General features: G+C 38.6%; 1 protein-coding gene across 7 annotated transcripts in view; it reads left to right on the top strand.

Moving 5' to 3' along the window:
* LOC109938494 (mitogen-activated protein kinase kinase kinase 20-like) overlaps nucleotides 1-24,436 on the top strand; it is a 121,809-nt gene that overhangs the window by 74,872 nt on the left and 22,501 nt on the right. For 6 of the 7 annotated variants that reach the window (XM_048599039.1, XM_048599044.1, XM_048599043.1 and 3 more), the window contains exons 12-16: nucleotides 5,296-5,340; nucleotides 5,898-5,928; nucleotides 6,019-6,158; nucleotides 8,254-8,316; nucleotides 15,956-16,048. In XM_048599039.1, the coding sequence (XP_048454996.1) occupies nucleotides 5,296-5,340; nucleotides 5,898-5,928; nucleotides 6,019-6,158; nucleotides 8,254-8,316; nucleotides 15,956-16,048 (372 nt within the window). The remainder of the gene's footprint in view (nucleotides 1-5,295; nucleotides 5,341-5,897; nucleotides 5,929-6,018; nucleotides 6,159-8,253; nucleotides 8,317-15,955; nucleotides 16,049-24,436) is intronic. The other variant, XM_048599045.1, reaches the window with a different exon arrangement.

Below are 24,436 nucleotides of genomic sequence, written 5' to 3'. Positions count from 1 at the left end.
GGGGATAAGGCCCAGTGCAGTCACGAGGCAAGGCCCAGCACAGTTTGTGTGAAGGACTGTAATACTGAACTTTTATTTTACTACTTTGTTTTTCTAATTTATTCCTAAGATTTTGTATGTCAGTATCTTGTATCTAAAATGGTGCCTTGAGTGGCGACTCTGTAAACTTTTCACTGCTGTCATATGAGTACATGTGACAATAAACCTAATTCAACATTACATCTACATGTAATTTATTGAAGAGCCTACTGGTCAAACAGGGTGGTTTTGTACCACAGCTGCAACTTTTTTATTAGTTAGTTGCATTTCTATTTCCATTAACATAAGGTTTTGGATCCCAAAACATGAATGTTTTTTAAACTTAAAAACACACGACTAACTTTATCTCTGCATCTCAACCTGCCATTCGGAAATCAAAATATTGCTTCCTGTCTATTTAAGTCAATCAATGTGCCATTTTAGCCTGAACGTATAGATTCCAGAAAATCTTCCCCTCCTAGTTTAAACTCAGAAAAATCTATCCTGTTGTATTTTGTTACAAATGCAAAGGTAGCTAACAGCTAATTATTGTTTTCCAATTTAAATCCATTGAAATGAAAATGAAGGTATCAATAACAAGTGTATTTGGATATGTGTTCTGAGATTCTTAAATGATTGATGTAATTGATAACGGAGCAGACTAATGATTAACAGACAGTCTTGCTCCATTTTGGGGATAATTTTTCTTATGAAAAAAACATCTTCTAGTACTTGCTCTGCTATAGGTTATTTACACAGAATTGTTGCTGTTAACTTGTCTTCTACAGCAGCTAATCATGCTGACAACAGAATTGTTTTAAATTTCCTCCTCATTCTTTCTCTTAAGATGTGTGCAAAAACATTGGGGGAATATAGGTTTTTCTATGTTAGAATCAGTGTCAAAACACCTAACTCAAATCAAAATCAATATTTAATATTCAATGATTGTAATTGGTGTTGTCCCTTATAGCCATCAGTTTTTTTTGCATTAGAAATAATGGTGACTTGGACCAAACAACAAAAATGAAACCTGTGTTATATATAGTGTCTTTAATGAACACCCAGAACACTTCTATTTGAAATTGAGATAATATTTCAGTTGCAACTTTATCACTACATTATCCAGTGTTTTAAGACTAAAATAAAATATAATAGTTATCTTAGTATTAATTAAATTAAGTAAAGATGGACCCTTAAGTAGTGGTGGTCAGTGTGGAATACTTCATAGATGAGAGTGCCACCTACTGGAAATAGCATATTTATCATAAGTGCATGGAAAACATCAATTTTTCCATATTTAAGTTTAATTTCAGCTTGGCTCCCTTAGTACTTAATGTAACACTGACCTGTTCTGAGCAGAATCTTCACATTCACCACCTGGTCTTTGCTGAGTTAGTTTTAGAAATTGGCAGTCCAGTTGGTTTTAGTGCCTTTTGCTTGCAGAAAGAGGCTTCCTTCTAACCGTTAACCGTGACAAACCTCAAACAACTTGTTTCAATGTGTCACCTTAAGTGTAGCAAAGCGTCTCAAGATGCTTCACAAAAGGACAACCAGCAAAAAGTGCAACTAGGCCAAAGGAAATATTTGGACTGGTGATTAAAAGTTTAATCAAAAGCTGTGTTTTAAGGATCATAAAGGAAGTGGTGGATAAGTTTAGGAGAGAATGCCAGTGGTCAAGGCCTACACAGGAAATGGTGGGCGAGGCCATAGTGGAGGAAATCAGAATCGCAGAGGGTTGTAGAGCTGGGGGAGTCATGGTTTTCGGGGGTGCGGCGGGAAGAGTTGGTGGGGTGAGAGAACAGGTGAATCCCAAATATCTAAACCCATACATGGACATAGACATGTATGCAATTAACTGGATGACTAGAGTCCCCTTTAGATGTATGCCACAATGTGAAGGATTTTAAAAAAACTGATAAAAATTGTATTCTTTTTCCTTCACTACCCTGTTTGTTCACAGTTAATGAAATATTTTTGGAGTGTGGATAGATAGTTATAGTTGCATTTTATCAAAGATATTAAGTGCATTTTTCATACTGCGCTCCTGCGTTTGCAATGATTGATAATTTCATTTACCATTATTACTGCTTCCATTCATTTCCGAATTCTCTTCACTATTTTCAAATAGCCATCACCAGAGTGGCGTTTTGAGGACAGCAGGCAAAGATTTTTAATACTGACTAAACCTATCTTCTTTTTGCACTGCTGAGCATGGTGAAACCAAGTAAAAGTTAACCTCAGCTTGCCACATAAGTTTCTGCTGTTTATTTTGGGCTATTAAATTCCATCTTGAGCAGCGTAGTACTTTAGCTATGGATTGCAAAGAAAGACCATTCTAATTTTATTTTTGGGAAGGTGGAAGAATATTTATTACTGTGTCCTGGCTGCTGCCTGTTGGAGTTTTCACAGAAGCTATCAAATGAAATGATCACAAAATCTGCCCAACAGCCATTAATTCATTTATTCAAACAAAATTAAAATTTGGATTCAGAAGATATGTTGTAAGACATACAGTTACATGTGTGCATTATTATTATTTAGTGAATAATATCTCTAATCTTTTAATATTATAATTTCTCAAGAACACAAAACAATTCCCTTTGTTTCAGTGGATTTTGACTTACCTCGGAAACCTTCAGTGTTTCTATATTTGTTGTAAGTTATTAGTACACTTGAGACAAATTTAAAGGCAAATCTTGATGAATTACAAAGTGATGGATTGAAGAGAAGATGCTCCCTGTACTTACATAAATGATGTTTAAGTATTTAACATTAAGTGTTAACTTCTATCTCACTATAGAGTATAACTTACAATGCAAAGCATTGTGGCTGAAAGAGTTTTGTCCTTCAATGAAGACATGCACCATGTCGTAATAGTACAAGACTTCTATGCTTTATGACACTGATCAATACAATGTGATTAGTACATATTCCCTGTCCTTTGCTATTTTTTGTTAACAAGTCTCAATATTCCCCTGCTTCCTTCACGCACCCAGGGTTAAAAAGAAATCAATTTTTCTGCTAAGATGCGAAAGTCCATTTTTATATTTTAAAAGTATGCACATCATGAAAACACGACTTTCTAAATTAAAATAAGGAAGAAATTATTGCAAATACTTGGTTCTGCAGGACTGCATCAGGTGAAGTCTACTTTTACCTGTTCTCATTTTAAGCACAAACATTGAAAACCAATGCTTACATTTGTTAGCTTTCAAAACATCCCATAATTTCAAATAAATCTCACCATAATATCTAAAATTCTTACACAGGAATAAATCAAATTGTACAAACCTGCTTGGTAAGAGGGTGGCTTTAACACTAGCACAATATTCAGGCTGGCCTTTGTAAGTCACTTGCAGTTTTAACACTTGAATTAGGAAGTCAGTCTCAATTGTGTATTAAGGAGGGTTTTATTTTCCCTAATTATCTCCTGTGACCAAAATAACTGTTGATTAATTAAGGATTAAGTTAAGTTACCAAAATGCCATACTGATCATACTTGTTAACTTTTTTTGACTTTGCATTTGGGAATTATTCACTGTCATGGTTCCAAGCGTTGAAATTATATGCATTTTCAAACCCTTACAAAATAATTAGTTAGTGAAAAATGTTCAGACAAGTTTCTAAATATTAACAGTATTAAAATCACTGAAAATAATATTTTCTACACATCATTTTCCAATATCAGGATTGATTATTAGAAGTATTTTTCTGTCATTGAGAAAAGTTTTGTTCTAGAAATTGCTAATTTCAAGGTAAAGTTGCCATAGTCTTACCAGACCATAGGGATGACTGGTGGTTTAACCCAAGGGCCACTGTGGCTAAGATGACAACTGCAGGAATTGAACCCACACTGCTGGCATCTCTATGCATCATAAACAAGGCATCCTAACTGACACCCTATTACTTATTTACTTATTTAACTAAAGTGATAGTACTATGTTTAGTACCAGAGTTATATGGAGTTTATGTGGAATTAAATATTGCTAAAATTTAAATAATGTCATATCTTTCTTAGTTTTAACAAATGTAGTTAAAAATTTGGAAATACAATAAATGACAATCGATATCATGGAGTTAAGATAGTAGACCTGTGAACTTTTAAAGAAAGTGCATTACAGGAAGACTATATGATCAAATAATGTATATGAATTATGATTAAAAAGTAGTGCCATGTAATACAAATAAAATGATGTCGTTTTTAAATTCTGGTGTTATTATGAAAGAGATTATTGCCCCCAGATACTTTACTAAAGCTATCTAACCAGAACACCTACTTGCATGTTTTTGGTGAAACCCCATTATAGTTGTAACAGGCATTTGAATTTCTAATCATTTCTAGGTAATGTGATTAGACCTTTCTGTTCATAGGAATGAGCAACTTTTCAGTTTCGAAAATATTATGATGTAATTATCTGAGGTGGTACAGCATCTGTTTTAGTATAGTATAAATTCTGCATCTGGGGGCCAAGTTGGAATTACAGCACTGACTGGCATTCATGTCTAGCTACCAAATGTGTGCATTGGCCTACTCCTCAGGTCTGCTCCAGGGATTATCTCTCTGTATCAGTCCATTTTGCTCCAGACGTTTGAAAGAATCACGTTGGCATTATTGTACAATGTATTCCTATTATTATTGAAGAAAAAGCAGTATTGAAACAATTGTGTGGCTTCAAACCTAAACAGTGCCACCAAGTTATAAGGGGAAGGTGTGGAATGATGAGAGCTCAAAAGGGAGGAACTACAATGATGATTTTTTAAAAAGCAGTGCTTTTCATTAGAATGTTTTACAGAGTAGTTACCAACTGTGTTATTGAAATGAATATCAGTACCATGAAATTCCATCCCAATGACTAAATTAGAATTTCAAACTACTGCAGTGATTTACTCAGCAGATGTAGGAAACTTAAAATTCTTCTCAATTACGATGTGAGAACTGACTAGCACTTTAAAAACTGAGCAAGGTTATGATGGTGAGGCAGATACGTGAAGGTTTGACAGCCCATTCTAATTTATTTGAGGTCCCAGCACAAAATCTTTTTCATATGCCAACATAGTTTATTTTTGAAAACAAGGTTGTTATGACAAGCAATAATCAGAGATACATATGCATGGGACTCATTTTTTCAATCAAGGCAATAAATACCCTTGTTCATAGATTACTATTAAAAAATCATGTCCTTAATTTTGTTTCACCTGTAAGTTCTCATTTGTAACCATTTTATCTGTGTGAACATGATCACATTGTAATATCTATGCTTTGCTTTTATGGTGCAGTTGCTGCCATCCTTGGATATATATTCTTGGACAGAAGAAGATGTGGTAAGCATATGGTTGCATCTTCTAAATTAAAGCTTTGATGTATTATAACAGTTAAATTGAATAATATAGGACAAAGATTAGTAAGATTAACAGACAACTAGATTAGTTAGGAATATAATTTATCATAACAAGGTTTAAATATTTGTTTTGGCAAAGAAGATATGTAAAATTAACCATATTATATCCAAAGATGTGAAGGTTACATGGATTGGCCATACTAAAGTTGTCCGTAGTGTTTCAGGGCTGTGCAGGCTGGGTAGTTTAACCACTGTACATGTTGGGATACTGCACAGGGATAGGTCTTGATGGGATGCTCTTCAGAGGGTCAGTGTGGACTCAATGGGCTGAATGGCCTCTTTCTACATGGTAGGAATTCTATGTTTCTTAACTTTCCAAAAAACGTTTTTTTTTCCATGGCAAATCTCTTTAGTTGGCAATAACATTGGATATTTGTCTATGCTCACCAGTACTTGGAGATGCCGGACAGTGGTATACAAAATTAGAACCTATGTTTCTCTTCTAATTCTAATTGCATCCATTTTATTTCTTTTGTGCAGTATTTTTGGATACAACAACTATTAGATAAAGGTAATAAAAGTTGTTATCTCTTTGCATTACTGTTTGGAGTTTCAGTTAATTTTGCTGATGGTATTTAGTTTTGTGATTTTGTGATCATAGGTGACACAGATTGTTGCAAGAAAGGTTATGCTGAATTGTTTAAAAATCATCACATCACTGGACGAAGGTTACTTTTGCTAGCAGAGCAAGATATGAAAGACATGGGAATACAATCCAAAGGACATATCATTCATTTAAAGGTATTAAAATAAGAAAGATCGGATGTTGTATGACAAGTGTTTCAAGCAAAAAAACTGTATAGGCAATAGTTCAGAATCTTGAACTGTAGACATATTAAATTGGTGACTGAGACAACAAGGTGCAGGGCTGGATGAACACAGCAGGCCAAGCAGCATCATAGGAGCAGAGAGGCTGACGTTTCGGGCCTAGAGATGACTATCTGCACTCCCCAGATGATGGAGGCCAAGAATTAGAAGGGTTTTTTTTCTCTTTGATACCTAATATCGGCACTAAGTACTTCAGTATTTTCTATTTGTATTTCGCATTTCCAACATCCATGCTTTATTACAGGAACAAAGGTATTTGAATAGGCCTTTCAATCTATTCAGCCTGCCCTGCCTTTTTGGATTTGTCATTTTCCCTCACTATTCCCATTCCCCATATCCCTTAACGTCATTAGTTTCTAGAAACCTAACAATTTCTAACCTAAACCAGCTCAGTTATTGAGATTCCAAAGCCCTCTAGAGTTGAAAATTCCATAGATTCAACATCATCTTGAGTGAAAAAAAAATTGCTCTTCATCTCAGTATTAAGTGGACTACTACTTCTGTTGTGATTGTGAGTTACCAGCTAGGGAAAACATCTCATCTGTTTCAACCTTGTCATGCCCTGTAAAAAATGTTGTAAATTTCAATAAGATCTCCTCTCATTCTGTAAAATTCTGGAGAATGCAGACGCAGTTTTCTCAATTTCTCCTAATAAAACAATCCTGCCACCACGGGGAATAATCTGGTGAGCCTCCATTGCGCTCTCTCTTTGACAAGAACATCCTTTCTTAGATAAGGAGACCAAAGCTGTACCCAGTACTTCAGATGAAGTCTCACCAAGGCTCCATATAGCTGTAGCAAGACATTTTCTGTACTCTTATTCCCTTGAAATGAATGCCAATATTCCATTCCACTTTCTAATTGATTGCTGCAACTGCATGCTAGCCTTTAGTGATGTGACCTATGGACAATTCTTTGGACACCCATACTTCCCAACCCCCCTCAATTTACAAAATATTCTGCTTTTCAATTTGTTCTGCCAAAGTGAACTATTTCACATTTATTTACATTATTTACCAGCTGCCATGTTCTGGCCTTTATGATGTCTTCTTGCACCCGCCTCATAATTTAAGATCCCTAACAGTTTGGAGTCATCAGAAAGTTTGGGAAAAAACTATAAACAGTTGCCACATCCATGTAATTTATGCAGATTTTGACATTTGTGGATCTAGCCCCGAAGCTTGCAGTACCCCACAAATAATAGCTTGCTATTCTGAGAATGATCTATTTATTCTTAATTTCAGATTTCTGTTTATTAATCATTTCTCAACTCATATTACCACCCCCCACGCCTCCAGACCCCCATCAAATGCACTCCAAATTTGTTTACTAGCCTCCCGTTTAGGAACTTAAAATCCTTCTGAAAATCCAAGTACACTACAGTGACTGGTTTTCTTTTGTCTATGAAATGAGTAAAATGTTCACAAAAACACCAACAACTTTGTCAAACACCGTTTCCTTTTCATTAATGCCTAATTTTGCCATTCTTTTCTAAACATGCAGTTATCCTATCCTTGTCTTTTAATCTTTCTTCTTAACATTTCAGTTTACTTAATAATTTCCTAAAGTATTCTGCAAAAACTTCATTCCTGTGCGGAATGTTTAGTTGTGCAATTCTCTAAAAGAACTGAATGTTGGTGTTTCAGTTTCTGGTTACACCCCTCTCACTGCAAAAAATATCTTTGATATCAACAGAGGGAGAATAGGTTTCCAAATATACGTTAAGAGAAAATTCATTGCAATTTGGAATTCAGAGGAAATGCATTAATACCAAGATGCAGAATGAATGAAATGTTTTGCTACAGGTATTTATGTATTCTCTGACGGAATAAGGGGATAGACTGAATAACTTAATCCTATCCTTATGTATCATTATACAAAAATAAAATGATTAAAATAGCTTTAAAAAGAAACATTCATTTCTGAAGGATAAGACGCTAGGTGAAAGTTGTTGAAAAGATGGAAGAGATTTCCTGCTGTTAACAGACCCATCTGTGCTCTCTTTCAGACTGAAATTGAAAAACTGACCCTTGACTACTTGAATCTATTTCACTTTCCTCCCTTAATCAAGGTAGGCAAAGAAAAGTAGTGTTATTTTCAAGCACAGCATATGTATTGTATTTTTTGCAGGCTTTACCAATTTTGTGCCTGGAGCTTCATTGGTCATGATGCATTCTGGACCATTTGTGATTCCTTTTGTTTTCTTTATCTTAAAATACAGCTCTGTATTATTTTTAAAATATTAATAAGAAAATGTCACGTGCAAAAGATTCGCAGAAGCCTTATCACAACATGTATGCTATAGATCCATTAAACACCTGCTGATAAGCTATAGATATATTTTGAATTATTAATTCCAAACTGTGAAGGTTTTCATGTTTTGTACAGAGTTATGTTGATTACTTGATCATGTGGGTCAGATCTATAAGGGAATATAGAAGTACAGTCTATGATTTAAGATTTGTATCGCACCCAATGAACCTGCCCACAAAAGCAGCAAGCAATGAAATAAGCTGAATATACTGCTTTGTGATATAGAATTGTAGGCTGAAATTGAAATATTGAAATATGGCAGCCATGCAATATCTCTTTGCCATGGTTCAGTTATTCCCTGTGTCAGCTGGTCCTGACTTAATCTACGTATGTAACATGTATAGCAATAGTCAACTGTTTGTATGTAAATGAAATTGAAGCTAAAAGATCCTTGGAAGAAGATACTTACTTTTATTAATGGAAATATCTTCTTCATATCAACTCTTTCCAGGCCTGTCAGTATTCTGCAAGTTTCTGGGAGACATCCCCTCAACCTTCTAAACTCAATCGAGTACAGACCCAAAATCTTCAACCACTCCTCATATGACAAGCCCTTCATCCCAGGATCATTCTTGTAAGCTTCCTTTGAACTCCCTTGAAGGCCTTCGCATCTTCCTTAGATATGGGGCCAAAACTGCTCTTAAGATTACGTGCCACCTGACCAGAGCCTTACACAACCTGAGCAGTACATCTCTGCTATTGTATTCTAGCCCTCTCAAAATGAATGCTGATGCTGGATTTGACATCCTAACTGCCAACTGAACCGATATGTTAAACTTATGGAAATCCTGAACAAGGACTCCTAAGTCTCTTTGTGCTTCAGATCCTTTCCCCAATTAGAAAATAATCTATGCCTTTATTCTTCCTACCAAAGTGCATACGCTCACACTTTTCCACATTGTATGCCATCTGCCACTTCTTTGCCCACTCTCCTAACATGTCCAAGTCCTTCTGCAGCCTCCCCACCTCCTCAACACTACCTGTCCCTCCACCTATCTTTGTGTGATTTGCAAACTTCGCAACAATGTCCATTGGCCAGATTGTTGATATATAATGTGAATGTTGTGATCCAACACAGATCCCAACACTAGTCACCAGCTGTCATCCTGAAAAAGACCCCTTTATCCCCATTCTCTGCTTTCTGCCAGTCAGCCAATTGTCTACCCATGCCAGTACCTTGCCCCTAACACCAAGCACTCTTATCTTATTTAGCAGCCTCCTATGCAGCATCTTGGCAAAGGCCCTCTGCAAATCCAAATGGATCATGTCCACTGGCTCTCCTTTGTCTAACTCGCTCATTAACTCCTCAAAGAATACTAGCAGATTTGTCAGGCATGACCTCCTCTTCACCAAGCAGTGCCGACTCAGCCCTATTTTACCATGCACTTTCATGTACTCTGCAATCTCATCTATTATAACAGACTCTAAAATCTTACCAGTGACTGGTCTATAGTTTCCTGTCTTCTGCCTCCCTCCCTTCTTAAACCAGGGGTGTTATATCTGCCATTTTCCAGTCCTCTGGGACCTTCCCTAACTCCAGTGATTCCTGAAATATCACCATTAATAACTCCACTATCTCCTTTAGAACACTGGGGCGTAGCCCATCTTGCCTGGGTGATCTATCTGCCTTTAGACCTTTCAAAATTTTATCCTTACTGATGACCACTACACTCATTCCTGCCTCCTGACTCTCTTGAAGTTCTGGTGTGCTACTGGTGTCTTCCACAGAGAAGACTGATGCAAAGTACTTATTCAGTACTTCTGCCATTTCTTTCTTCCCCATTAGTACTTTTCTTGCCTCATTTTCCAGTGGTCCAATGTCCACCCTTCTCTGTCTCTTACCTTTTATATATCTAAAGAACTCTTGGAATCTTCTTTTATATTATTTGGTAGCTTGTACACATATTTTATCATCTCTCCCTTTATTGTTCTTTCAGTTGTCCTCTGCTGGCTTTTAAAGGCTTCCCACCAATCGTCACTGTATTGTATGCTTTTTTTTTGCTTTTCTGATGTCCCAGACTTCCCTTGTCAGCCATACTTCTCCTTAGTATGTTATTTGTTCCTTGGGATGAATTTCTGCTGTGCCTCTCAAATTACCCCCAGAAACTCCTGCCATTGCTCCACTATCTTTCTGCTGGGATCCCCTTCCAATCAACTTTGGCCAGCTCCTCCCTCAAACCTTTGTAGTTACTTCTCCTCGATTGTAATATCATTTCATCTGATTCCAGATTCTCCCTCTCAAGTTGCAGGATGAATTGTATCATATTATGGTCACTGCCCCCCGAGGGGTTCCTTCAGCTTAAATTCCCTGATCAAGTCTGTCTTATTACACATCACCAAATCCATAATTGCCTGTTTCCATAGTGGGCTCTACCACAAGATGCTCCAAAACAAACCTTGTAGATATTCCACAGATTTCTTTTCTTGGAATCCACTACCTACCATTCTGATTTTCTCAGTCCACCTGCATTCTGAATAATATCCTTATTATTGTAATAGTTCATTTCTTACATGCCTTTTCTATCTCCTGATTGCCTTTTCTATCTCCTGATTAATTTTCTGCCTCACATCCGGATTGCTGTTAGGAGGCCTGAACATAATTCCTATCAGGGTCTTTTCTTCCTTTGCGGTTCCTCAACTGTACCTATACAGATTATATGTCTTCCGTCCTTATATCACTTGTTGCTATTGATTTAATTTCATTTCTGACTAATAAGGCAACCCTGCCCTCTCTACCCATCTGCCTGTCCTTTCGATAGGATGTGTATCCTTGGATATTTAGTTCTCTGTCCTGTTCCCCTTGCAGCTATGTCTCTGTGATACCCACAGCATTTCACCTGCCCATTTCAATCTACGCTACAAACTCATTTATCTTGTTTTGTATACTGTGCACATTTACGTATAACACCCCCAATCCTGCATTGACCACCCAACCATCTCACAGTTGTCTCCTCATCTGTTATGCCTGAAGTTGGATTTCTGACATTTTCCATATTCTCTTGTCTTATTATAACTTCTGGGCACTCCACCTCTAACATTTTCCATAACTTTCCATGTAACTGAACCCTTCCGCAGCCCAGTCAATCCACAGGTTAAGTGTGACATCAGTAGAATGGATGAAACCAATGTATTATTAACATTAATCTCTTCAGAATCATTACTTGATACATTTCTCCGCAAGCTTGCCTTCTGTTTAAATAACCAATTATGCTATGTGTATAACTATGTTACATTTACCACTTTCCCATCTCCCTCCAGAGCTCTATCATCACAAATGTAGGCAGTCTGGATACTTCACACTCCTCCAAGCATGCACTCTTCAGGCTTGGAAAGAATGGTAGTTATTTTATTTCAGGGCTTTTGATCTTGGTTCTGATCAATGCATCATTTCACCGCTAGAGGATGTTATATCTCTTAGTTATATACTTTTCTGCTAACTTAGATAGTTTCCCATCTCATTATTTAGTGGAGCTTTAATCGTGTTAGTGTCCATTCTGGAAAACACCAGCTCTCCTGAAACTAATACTTTCTTCCTTGTATTATCCTAAATTTCTGGATCAGACAATCACTTTGTAATTGAGAGAGGTAGTCTCTCTTTACAATAGACAAGGAAGTTTATTCTCCTGACATGCCTCCAATCTGTGCACATTTTTCTATTTCCAGTGAAGTCAAATGTGGCTTATCTCTCTCAAGTTGTTGTTCAGGTTGGATGTTTTCAGTGTCCCATTGTATTTAAACATGAAGTAAACGTTTTCAGACTCTCAGTCATGTTACTGAAGGATTGCTACTCACTCATCACCATTTCTCTTCCTGGCACCGATTGTTCTGTTTTAGAAAACAGAGGATTGAACACTTCCACCGGTACTGTGAAGTTTAGCATCCTTTGTGTTGACAATGTTAAATAGTTCTCTTGTGCCAAAATCAGTGATCTCACCGGGTTTGATCGCCTGTTTGAGTTACATCATGTGTCTGGAAAGCCCAGTGAATTGTTCTACTGATACAAAAGCGAAATACAGCAGATGCTGGAGCTCTGAAATAAAAACAGAAAGTTCTGAAGAAACTCAGCAGGTCTAGCAGCATCTGTGGAGAGAGAGACAGAATTAATGTTTTGAGTCCAATATCAATCTTCATAGGAATTTGAGGTTCTGAAGAAGATTCAATTAGACTTGAAATGTTACCTCTGTTTTTCTCTCCACAGTTGATGACAGACCTAATGAATTCCTTCAGCACTTCCTGCTTTTATTACTGAAGTGTTCTATTGGTTTTGTCAGTGATCATTTTTGGTCAGCTGTTAGTATCTGGTCCACTTGCTCTGTAAAAGGTTGTCAATCTCCTCCAACTCTTTCAATGAAAGTTGAGGTCAAGATCTGTGCAGGTTCAAAAGTGAACAATGTATACATTTGCAGCATTCATGTGCGTCTGTCAGTTATTCTGCCTGTACCATGTCATCATATCTTTGTGAACTGGAACTTCTGCTTCTTCAGCCATGGTAACTGGTCCGATAGGACAGCAAAACTTGCTCCTGTATCAAGCACAAAATCAACAGAATGACCATTAACATGGACAAGTTATGTCTCTTCTTACTTGTCTGGATTAATTAGTTTCCCTAGGAATGCCTCAGGTACCTTCACCAACAGAGGTACCTCGTCAAAGGCAGGTATCTTTTCTCGTAACGGTGGGTATCCTATTCTGTGGACCCCTTAGGTGTGTGACCACTTGTACTTGAACTGCTCCATAATTCTCTCATTACTGCAATCTTCCAGAAATTTAGGAAAGTACCTCAGATTTTACTATGTTGAAATTCATTTGCCACAGTTTTGCCTATTTAGTCACAATCTTTTTGCAATGGTATGGTTCGATCAATGCTGCTTACAAAGCTGCCCATTTTTGTGTCGTTGACAAATTTGGACATGTGATTTGCTATCCCATCATCTATGTCATTAATATATGTGGTGAATCGTAAGGCCAAGTACAGATGCTTATAGGACATCACTCCCGATTAAAGAACCTTCCCATCATCCCTGCATTCTTGCCTCCTTCTGCTCAGCCAATTTCTAGCCAAGGCAATAGTTTTGTTTCAATTCCATAAGCTTCAACATTAGCTAGGAGTCATTTATAAGAAACCTTATCAAATGCCTTTTGAAAATTCATAGAAATGACACTCATAGACATTCTCTGGGTCTGTGCTAGTGACTCTTGAACCCAGCCACTGTGTTGCCATATTATTTCCAGATTTCCTGACCAATTAGCATGATGATGGCCCAGGAGAAGTGATTTCAACTCCAGTATTTAAAGAGTTATTCCAAATATTAAGTTTAATGGATACTGGAGTTAGGAGCCATACAAAAGGAATTGATAGAAAGGATTCCATATGTTCAAAGGCTCCATCTTGTTTTAAAAACCTCCCTGGAAATGATGTTAAGGGCTATAGGAGTTTAGAGGGAGACATCGCCTAGGGCGATACTCTTTGCTTAATACGGGAAGATGAACCTTGTTAATGATACGAAGATATGTAGCCGGAGGTATCCATGAAGTCAACAGCGAAAGCGTGGTGCAACTCTTGTGCATTCAGTGCAGGAAGCACTTTAATGACCCAAGGAAAGGTGAGTACATCGCCACTTTCACACAGATCCACATATCACTCTAACTGTCCCAGCCACCCCAACTCTCTTCTCAAGCCTACTCCAGCACAGCAGTCCTCATACCAATATACTTTGCAGGGGCACCCATCCTTCTCTGTCTTTGCAATTCCTCACATCCCCATCCATTCATCCACCATGACATTCACTTGCCACTTTATGCAAAGTCATGTCTCTCCCTCATGTCACCATCAACAAATGCTGTCCACCCATTCAAGACATGGAATTACTGTCATTTAGGCCTCTTCTTTGCCTCATTGCAGAAAAAGAGAGCGCAGAACACATTTAAGAGGTAAAGAACGAGAATTGGCTAGCCAGCCACTAATCAGCTAACAACTGCAGTGGTGAAAGTGCTGGATGTCAATGGAGTCTTGGAAATACTGGTCATCAGAGATAGCGCCTGCCAGCTACTTTGTGACAGAATTAAATATCAGACAGCACCATGGTGTGTAATGCTCACTCATATTATAAACAGTAAATGAATATAATTGCATAATGATCATTCAAGACATTCTTACCTTGACAGGATTAATTCCACTCTTTAATCTCCTGCAGGGTCCTCAAGCATTCCACCAGACGTAGTGCAGGGAATCTTGATAACTCCTCAGAGGAGGTCATTCACTCAGAGGGTACTCCGTCACAGGACTCAAATAGGCCAGGCACAGTGCAGTTCCTTACTTTGAGGAACTTTACCTTCCATTACTTAAACTTACTTTAACTGTTAAGGCAGTTAATTGGGTTTTCATCTGGAGTTGCTCATTTCGCAAGTGATGAATATAGGAAATAGGAGTAGGAATAAACCATTCGGCCCTTGAGGCCACTGTCATTCTAGGTCACAGCTGATCTTCTATCTCAATGCCATTTTCCACACTCTCCTCATATTCCCTGATGCTTTTTAATATCTAGAAATCTCTTGATCTCTATCTTGTACATATTCAGTGATGAAGCCCCACAACCTCCTCAGGTAAGGAATTGCAAAAACTCACCACCAAATATACAGAAAATTCCAGCTGTAGTCTCACCAAAAGTATATACAGTCAGCAAGACTTTTTAATACTGTACTCAAACTCTCTTGCAGTAGAAGGTAGCATACCATTTGTGTTCCTAATTGCTTTCTACATGTGTTAGCTTTCAGTGATTTCTAAATATGGACACTCATCCCTTTGGACATCAACATTTTCCAGTCTCTCACCATTGTCATCAGTATTAAAGTCAAAAACAAAATTTCCATCTCAGTTTTCTGTACAGTTTCAACACTTCAGGTGTGTCATATGAGTATGCAATGCCAGCCACTGCCAACATATGCTTAGCTGCCACTATTGTCATATTCTGAGTGGGTCTACAGGACTTAATGGTCTAAATTTTTGAGGAAAACCATTTGATAATCTAGTGAAAAGGAGTTCTTTCCTTGAAAAGATGTAATTTATTCCATGATAGTAATTAGGTACAAAATACTTTATTAAAATAGATATTGTTACTAAGAACAATTGGGAAACTTTGGGTGGCAGTTCTGTCCCCTTTGAGATTCAGAGATGTTCTGCCTTTCCCACTCAAGTCCTTATTGACATCATCAGATTGGGTGGAGCTTATACAATAATGTGTAATTCTTCACAGATTTTGTTTGCTAGTGCTGCTTCAGCACTAACGTACTCTAACTGCTATAGTACGTTAGAGTACCATAATAGCTACTGTTCTTGTAAAATTAAAAAGACTTTATTTGAAAAGCCAAATATAAATTGTTACACAATTTCTTTAAAGGATGAGGATTCTGAGGAAGGGGATGTCAGAGAAAAAGTAGTGAATCTGGATCTGCTTTTTGGTTATCATTTAAAACCGGGCAAAGGATCTCAGGTAAATTGCTTCTGAATATCATTTATGTTGTTTTTCATTACAGTGTATGTTAGTTTAGTATAATTTGTTTTTTATTCATTCACGGGATGAGGTAGTTACTGGCCGGGCCAGAATTAATGACCTGTTCCTAGTTGCCCAGAGGGCAGTTAAGAGTCAAGCACATTGCTGAGAGTCTAGAGTCACATGTAAGCCAAACAGGAAAGGATGGCAGTTTCCTTCCCTAAAGAACATTAGTGAACCAGATGGGTTTTTTCGACAATTGACAATGGATTCATGGTCATCATTAGACTCTGAATTCCAGACTGTTCTTTTTGTTGAATTCAAATTTGACCATTTGCCATGGTTGAATTCGAACTCAGGTCACCAGAAGATTATCCGGGTTTTGGATTAACAGTCCAACGACAATACCACCAAGCCATCCCCTTAAATTTGTCAGGTCTAGGAACTTTTGCTGGGGTTTCAACCTTAGTACAAGTTTCCTAAAAGATAGGAAGTATTATTGATTTGAGAAAATACTGCTGAGAATTTATTCCCAGCAAAACTGTAGTAGTTGCTGGATACCCCAAATAAAACAAATCTTGCCATTACCCTTAGTGAGGCATTTGTATTGCATTGCTAAAGCAAATCTATCCAGCAAACCAACAAAATGACTAGCCCCCATTTACTCACCATCCGTTGATTTAAATAATTATTCATATGCGTTTTGTACCTTTGACTTTTGAAACCAGCCTAATAAGAGAAGAGAAAAATTTGGTCAGCAGATCCAAATTAAAGAAATGTCTGTATTTTTTGGGGGACGAATGTCATCTCTGCTTTTATTTCTCCAACATTCACATTAAATACTTGGCAGCTTAGGCTCAGAATGGCACGGGTGAGTACCATAAGGCATAAATCATGTGAAAAGAAACCTAATGCAGAGATGCAGAGCAAAAGTCTTTAAGCAAATAGTGGATTTTTGCAACAACCAATCACTGCTTTGGTAACCAAGTACACTTATTGCTGCATGAGCTTGTCCAGTTTGAAACTTCAGGTGGCAATGCATCATTCTTGGCAAAAGGTGGTAAACAGGCTTATTGTTAACCAATTTGACCGTTTGCCAAGCCCTCGGCAACTTTAATGCTCTTATTGCATGCATATTCATACTTCAGAGTAACATTGTCTATGAGATGTCATGAATAATTGAAAACATTGCTACACTCCCAACATTTCAGCCTATAATATCTTAAATCCGTCCTAGTCTGAAAATGGTGGATCACGTCTGATCTTGGAAGCTAAGCAGACTCGTGCCTGGTTTAGCTTTGGATAGAAGACCCCCTGGGAATGCCAGGTGCAGTAGGGTTTGGGTTCTCGTGGCGCAGTGTTGGTGTATGTCTGCCTGGACCAGAAAGCCCAGGTTTGAGTCCCATCTGCCCCAGAAGTTTGTTGTAACAGGTTGATTAACCTGTTAATCCATTTAGTGACACTCATTAACCTATTTTTGAAAAAAGCAAGAATTCCTCAAGTAATTTATAGAAGATAAACACTTGCTTGGTGACATACAGTAATATACTGATACCCAGGTTGCTCACATATTTGACATGGTGTATGTGCTTCTTCATTTTGCAGCTGTTTGCGACTGCCTTTCAGTGTATCTAACAAGATGGAGCATCTCAAAATCAGAGTTACACATAGAGAAAGATGCTTCTGTTTAAGTGTGGGTTGGGAAAGCACATATGCCCAAGTAGGGCTGATGCTATCTTTGGACTTGTCTATGCAGGTAACAACCAGGCTGTGCAATTAGTCTCAAGTGCAAGCCAACCATAAGCTAATTATTCCTCTAGAATTCTTTCTTGACCTTTGCTGTTCTTGAGAGGGTGCAGAGGAAATTTACCAGAATAGTTCCAAGGCTGAGTGGTTGTAACTTCAAAGTTAAGTCAGATAAGCTGTTTTGTTTTCCTTGGAATATAAAACATGACAGGTTTAAATAAGATAGTCAAAGAAAAGTTGTACTCATTAGCAGATGATACGAGAACTAGGAAACACAGACTTAAGGTTTTGGACTGAATTGTGAATTAGATTTTATTGTCACGTGTACTCCAGTAAAGGGACATAAGAATATAGTGAAAAGTGTACTAAGCTGCCATTTCTGGTGCCATCTTAAATGCGAAGGTGCCCAGATACAAAATCCTAGGTATAAAGTCGAAAAATAAAGAAATAAGTTACAAGTTCAACATTACAGTCCTTCTTAAGTGCTTAGCCTTGGGTCTGGATTCGGGCCTCTCCACCCTGCCGCACAGGCAACATTGGCAGTCCCTTCACCTCACTGCCAATTGCCACCTTGCCACTACAGATGCCACCGTCACCATGAATCCATGCTGGGCTGATCATAGCAATGCAGCTGCCGTTGGAGCTGCCGGGTCCTTCACCAGGCACTGGGACCAAACCCGCCTCCTCCTCCACCACCAGGATCACACTATCGACTCCCTCCTCCTCCGCCACCACCAGGAGCATAAACTCGCTTCAAAAAGAAATTGGATGGATATTTGGGGGAAATAAACTTGTTGGGCCACAGAGATAGAGTAGTGGAATGGGATTAACTGGACTGGTCTACAAAGTGCTGGCATAAGCAAAATGGGCCAAATGCCTTCCTTCTCTACTGTAATGAGTTTGTGACTGCGTGTGAGTTCAATTTCAAAAGAAATAACCATTCTAACAGCAGGGCCTGTTGTAAATCAGTGCGAAAGCTCCCTGAATGGTGGTGATGAGAAGGAAAAAGAAAGGTAAGATTAAACTTACGAAAAAAGTGAAAATGAACTGGCAGACTTACTGACGAAGAAAGAAATAGAACAGCAATGGGAAACATTGGAAATAGTAATCAGCAGAGCATAGGAGAAATATATTCCACTCATAAACAAAACTCAAACATAGCCGGCCAGAATACACTTTTGAATATTTGAGGGAAAAGGCATGCATCAGGTACAGCTTTTGTCATAACAAAGGAGAGGTTGACAAAAAGGAATTCAAAATGGTTACAAATAAGCCAAAAACTCAATTAGAAACGCAAAAAGAATATGTAAAACTAAGTTAACAAGGAGTTTAAAAAGAAATACTAAGCTATTCTATCGACACATAAATAACAAAAGTCAAAGTAGACAGAACAGTGCAAAGGTTGATGATTTCATGATAATTACTGTGAAATGACATCTTAAAACAAGGGAAGGAATATCAGAAAAACTATTACACATATTAAAATAAATTATTAATGGAAAGGACTGTCAGAAGACAGCTGACATGGATCTCATATTTAAAAAGGGGATAGAACAAGGCAACTGTAGACCAATTGACTTAATATTGGTGGGAAGGAAAAATAATGGGATTTTTACTTAGAAATGCAATAGAGTAACATTGAGAAACAAAAAGAAAATCAGAGTAGTCAGAATGGATTTTTATAAAGGGAGATCAGTTTGATCATCCTTATTAACTTTTCTGAAGAGTATTGGAAAATGTAGATTAAACTAATGCAATGGACCTAACACATTTAGATTTCTAAATGTCCTCCAATAGAGTATGTAGAGTAGACTGAATATTAAGGTCAAATTAAATGGAGTAAAGGGACAAGTAGCAGAACTGGACAGTTTTGTGTTTTATTCCACAGACAGTTTATTTTTAAGAGGCACAGAAGGCTGAATCAGAGTAGATGAGTTCAATGCTTTTGATGTAGTCTGTTTGGATTTTAGCAAGATTTTTGATAAGATCCCACATGGAAGTGTCAAAGCAAAGGTAAGAGCCCAGATCCATGGAAATTTGGTAAAGTGGATCCACAATTGCTTGCGTGGCAGAACACAGAGGATGATGATTGGGGGGTATTGTTCCAACTAAAAGTCTGTGTCCAGTGGGGTCCCACAGAGATCAGTATTGGAGCCCTTTCTGCTTGTGGTTTATATAAATGAATTAGACTTGCATGCAGGAAAGTTGATCAGTAAGTTCACAGATGGTACAAAAATTGGTGGGTGGTAAATAGTGAGGAGCTTAGCCTTAGATTACAGGAGATATAGAAGGGCTGATCAGTGGTAAATGGAATTCAGTCTGAATAAATATGAGGTGATGCATTTGGGCAGGACAAACAAGGCAAGGGAATAGATGATGAAAAGTAGGACCTTGGGAAACCAAGGATCGGAAAGAACTTGGTTTGCATGTCCACTGGTCCCTTAAGGTATCAAGACAGACAGATAAAGTCATTAAGAAGGCACATGGTTCATTGGCCTTTATTAACTGAGGCATAGAGTTTAAGAGCTGGGAGGTTATACTGGAACTGTATGTAATGTCGGTTAGGCCACAGTTAGAGCATTGTAAGCATGTTCTGGGGTCCATGTTATAGGAGGGATATAACAGGACTTACAGAGGGTGTACACATTACCACAATATTACCTGGACTGGAGAGTTTCAATTATGAAGACAGACTGGACAAACTAGTATTGTTTTTATTAGAAAGGAGGAGATTGAGAGGGGACCGGGACCTGATTGTGATGTATAAAATTATGAGGGTAGATAGAAAAATACTTTTCCCCTTGATGGAAGGATCAATGACTGTGGGACATAGATTTAAGGTGAGGAGCAAAAGGTTTAGAGGAGATGTGAGGAAAATCTTTTCCACCCAGTGGGTGGTGGGAATCTGGAACTCACTAGCTATAAGGATGGTAGAAGCAGAAACCCTAATAACATTTAAGAAGTATTTAGATGTATATTTATGATACCAAGGCCTGCAAGGCTACAGGCCAAGTGCTGGAAAATGGAATTAGAATAGTTAGATACTTGTTTTTGATCTGTGCAGACATGATGGGCAAAAGGGCCTTTTCCTGTGCTGAAGATCTCTATGACCCTATAATCTTACCAGAAATCGGCAAATTATTATTTTCATTGAGTTTCGTGGAGGGCTTCTCTCAATGAGGCGTCATGAGTTTTCTTGTGCTATTGTTCCAAATTTGCTTCATTAACTAGGTACCACATCTCAATGATGCCCACTCATCCAGTGCTAACCAGATGCTCCTATTCACTGTAGGCATAAATATTCGTCTCTTTTGGGATAACACAGGATTATTGGCATCGATGTCATCTTTAAATGGCCATTTTGCATCCAGTCTAGTGATGGGAACCCAGGGGTGTCCTGCACAGTTTGTGAAATTTGACATAGCAGATAAAAGGAATTTGGTGTGTCACTTTGCAACAGGGAGCTGGATGTCCTCATGGACAGGGTGGTACAGAGGAAGATCATCCTCTTACCCCAGGACTGGCGGATGAGACAATGATACCACACCCTGCTAACCTGGTCTGGGTTTGCAGTCTGGTTCACAGTGGCCATAAGCATCTGGAGGAATGCTTAGCAATGCTGCAGGGAAGTCAATGACCTCCACTCCCCAGATAAGTGCCACTGTCTTCTCTCTGCCACCTCACACACACTGCATCACTCTTACTGCATCTACCTCCTGCTCATGTTCTCCCACTCGTACTGGTGCATCCAACATCTATCCTCACTCGCTCTCACCTATCCTACCCCACCCCCAGACAATCAACTTTTCATGCATCTCCGCATCTCCAACTCACTCACTTGGGACACCACCTTTCCAGCATTTGCACAATTACCAAGTGTTTTCATCTTACTCAATCCCTCCATTTGTCTCATTCCAGGAGAAACCAGCACACAGCAGTGCAGAAGGAACCAAGACAGATGGTGGCATGCTCCTCGACTCCCCTCATGAGGAGAGGAACTTATTACGACCAGCCTGAGTGGCTGACTGACTGTTCCCTGCCCCTGGACTGATATTGGAGAAAGCTCTTGAATCACTGTACTGGGGCATCCTGATTGACAGCAAACCCCTGGCCTTGACTGAGGGCTACTCCCCTTCGACTCTGAGACATGGCTATTCGTTTGAAGTACATGCAATGTGTTTGTTCTGTTGGCTGATGGCACATGCTGTAGGTATGACATTGAGTTAGGACAGTGTCATACATCAAACTGTCTGTTCTCTTGCTGACAACCATGCCAATCTGCCTGCCATTCTGTCTCCACTGAACAGCAAAGCAGTTGAGAAGTACTGTGAGCCTTTAAGCTTTGGCTGAGGGGGAAAAGTGCAAAAAGGCAATGGAAGGCAGGATCCTGTGAGTATTCAGATAGGTGCAATGTGAGTGGATGCTAAAGGAACAAGCAAGCAACCCTGAGTTGCTTACTGGTCCAGTCCTTAAGCTTGCTGCTTGTCCCTGCATGCAAAATGTCCTTGCAGCAACATTACAGTTACATTAAACCACAAAAGCATGTGTGAAGTGGGTTGGAAATGGGCCATGACAATACAGTGAGCATATAAAGTGCATTCAGATGCTGCCCTGGAGTGTGCGCCGAGATGTTGGTGCCAGCGTCCAAGATGGAAGTTTGGAGAAGCAAGTGGCAAGCTGAGATCACCAGGTACCACTCAGATTTTCATGCTGGGAATTCTCACCATTTAGTTTCTTTCCAGAGGGTGAGAGAATGGGAGCCTGCATATTAAAGAGGTGACAGTCGGTAGTAGTGAGGATAATGAAGTGCATTAAACCCTGTTAATAGGGGTCTCATTGCTCACTGGCGAGCATTTCATTTTGACATCCGGGACTTGAATGAAAAAGACAACATTTTTAGTCTCAATATTGCAAATGGCCTCACTTGACAGCTCATCTGATTTTCTCCAATTTCTTGCTATAGCTCACATCAGGGCTTGGAAAGATTGCACTCAACCTGTCAGTATGTGTTTAAAGACATGTTCATGTTATCATCACTGTGCATGACCTGAAGGTATAAATGTTGCAGATTCCATTGTAGCTCGGATCACTTGCAGCAAGACATGCTACTGGAAGCATTCTGTTCTTTATAACCTCATAGCTTAAGTTTATCTGAGACACCTAAGTGCCTGGGAATGTAACATATGTATAGCAAACTTTGTTTTAACTGGCACCTTATCAACAGGAGCTCTTAATAAGCCAGCAAAACTTATACACCTCAAATACCGCGATCTACCTCGATATTTTAATTTGATTTATTATTGTCACATTAATCTAAGTACAGTGAAAAGTTCTGTTTTGTGTGCAGTACAGGCACATCATACCATGCAAAGATCATAGGGTGATAGAACAGAGTGAGGAATGCAAGGTTACATCTGCAAAGAATGTGCACAAAAAGCAAGATCAACATTATATAAATTGTACTTGTACCTAAAATAGCGCTGTGTGTGGCGACATTGAAAACTTTTCACTGTACTCCTGCACTCTGTTCTTGCATAAACGTGACAATAAAGTCTAAATCTAAATAAAGTATAACAGTGATGTGCACACCCCCCTGAATTATGTTTTTATTACTTACTGTGTGTTTTTACATTGATTTTAGGAGTTGCGTTGATGTTTTTACAGAGATTTTTTGAAGGATGTTGATGTCTTGAATCTTCGCATACTCAGGGTACACTGTGGTTATGTGTACCTATTGATTATCCAGAATATTTGATGAGCCAGCACACTCATGGCCCCACAGGTGCCAGTTAATAAAAGTTTGCTGTATATATAGCTGGTTGTAATAAATATCTGTTGCTTTCCTCAATACCTCCCTCACATAATAAGAAGGCATATGGGATACTTGCATTTATTGGCTGAGGCAGAGAGTTTAAGAGCAGTGGTGATATGTGGGAACTGTGTCAAACATTGGTTAGGCTACAGCTAGAATATTGTGTTCAATTCTGGAATCCACATTATGGGAGGGATGTGATTGAATTTGAGAGGGCACAAAGGAAATTTACCAGGATATTACCTGGCCTCAAGTGTTTTAGTAATAAGGAGAGATTGGATAAACTTGGGTTGTTTTCTTTGGAGCAGAGGAGACTGAGGAGGGACCTGATTGAGATGTGTAAAATTATAGGGGCAGAGGTAGGGTAGATGGGGAGAAAAGGTAAGGGGCAAGAGGTTTATAGGGGATGTAAACATTTTTCACTCAGTGGGTGATGGGAATATGGAACTCACTATGTGTGAGGGTGTTCATGGCAGAAACAGTCATAACATTTAAGAAGTATTTAGCTGTGCACTTGTGATGCCAAGGCATAGAAGGCAATGGGCCAAGGGCTGAAAAATGAAAAGTTAAGTGGTTATTTTCTGACTGGCAAAGACTCAATGAGCCAAGATGCCTTTTTCTGTGCTGTAGACCTCTATGACTCTATGACCATGACATCCATACCCAGTTTTCTATCTTACAAAGGATAGTATAAGTGCTGCCACATCAGCTAAAAAACCCTGCTGGAGACAAAACATACATCTATTCGCAACCTGGTTACTAATAGAAATCGTAGATTAGGCATTGAAGACAGATATTCAGACCTTTAAGAGATGCAATGAAGTGAAAAA

Source organism: Rhincodon typus, chromosome 7 (genome assembly GCF_021869965.1).
Source record: "Rhincodon typus isolate 14 chromosome 7, sRhiTyp1.1, whole genome shotgun sequence".
In the NCBI taxonomy this organism is placed as follows: Eukaryota; Metazoa; Chordata; class Chondrichthyes; order Orectolobiformes; family Rhincodontidae; genus Rhincodon; species Rhincodon typus.
Note: the sequence above shows the minus strand (reverse complement) of the source record. Positions and strands in the feature narration are given on the sequence as shown.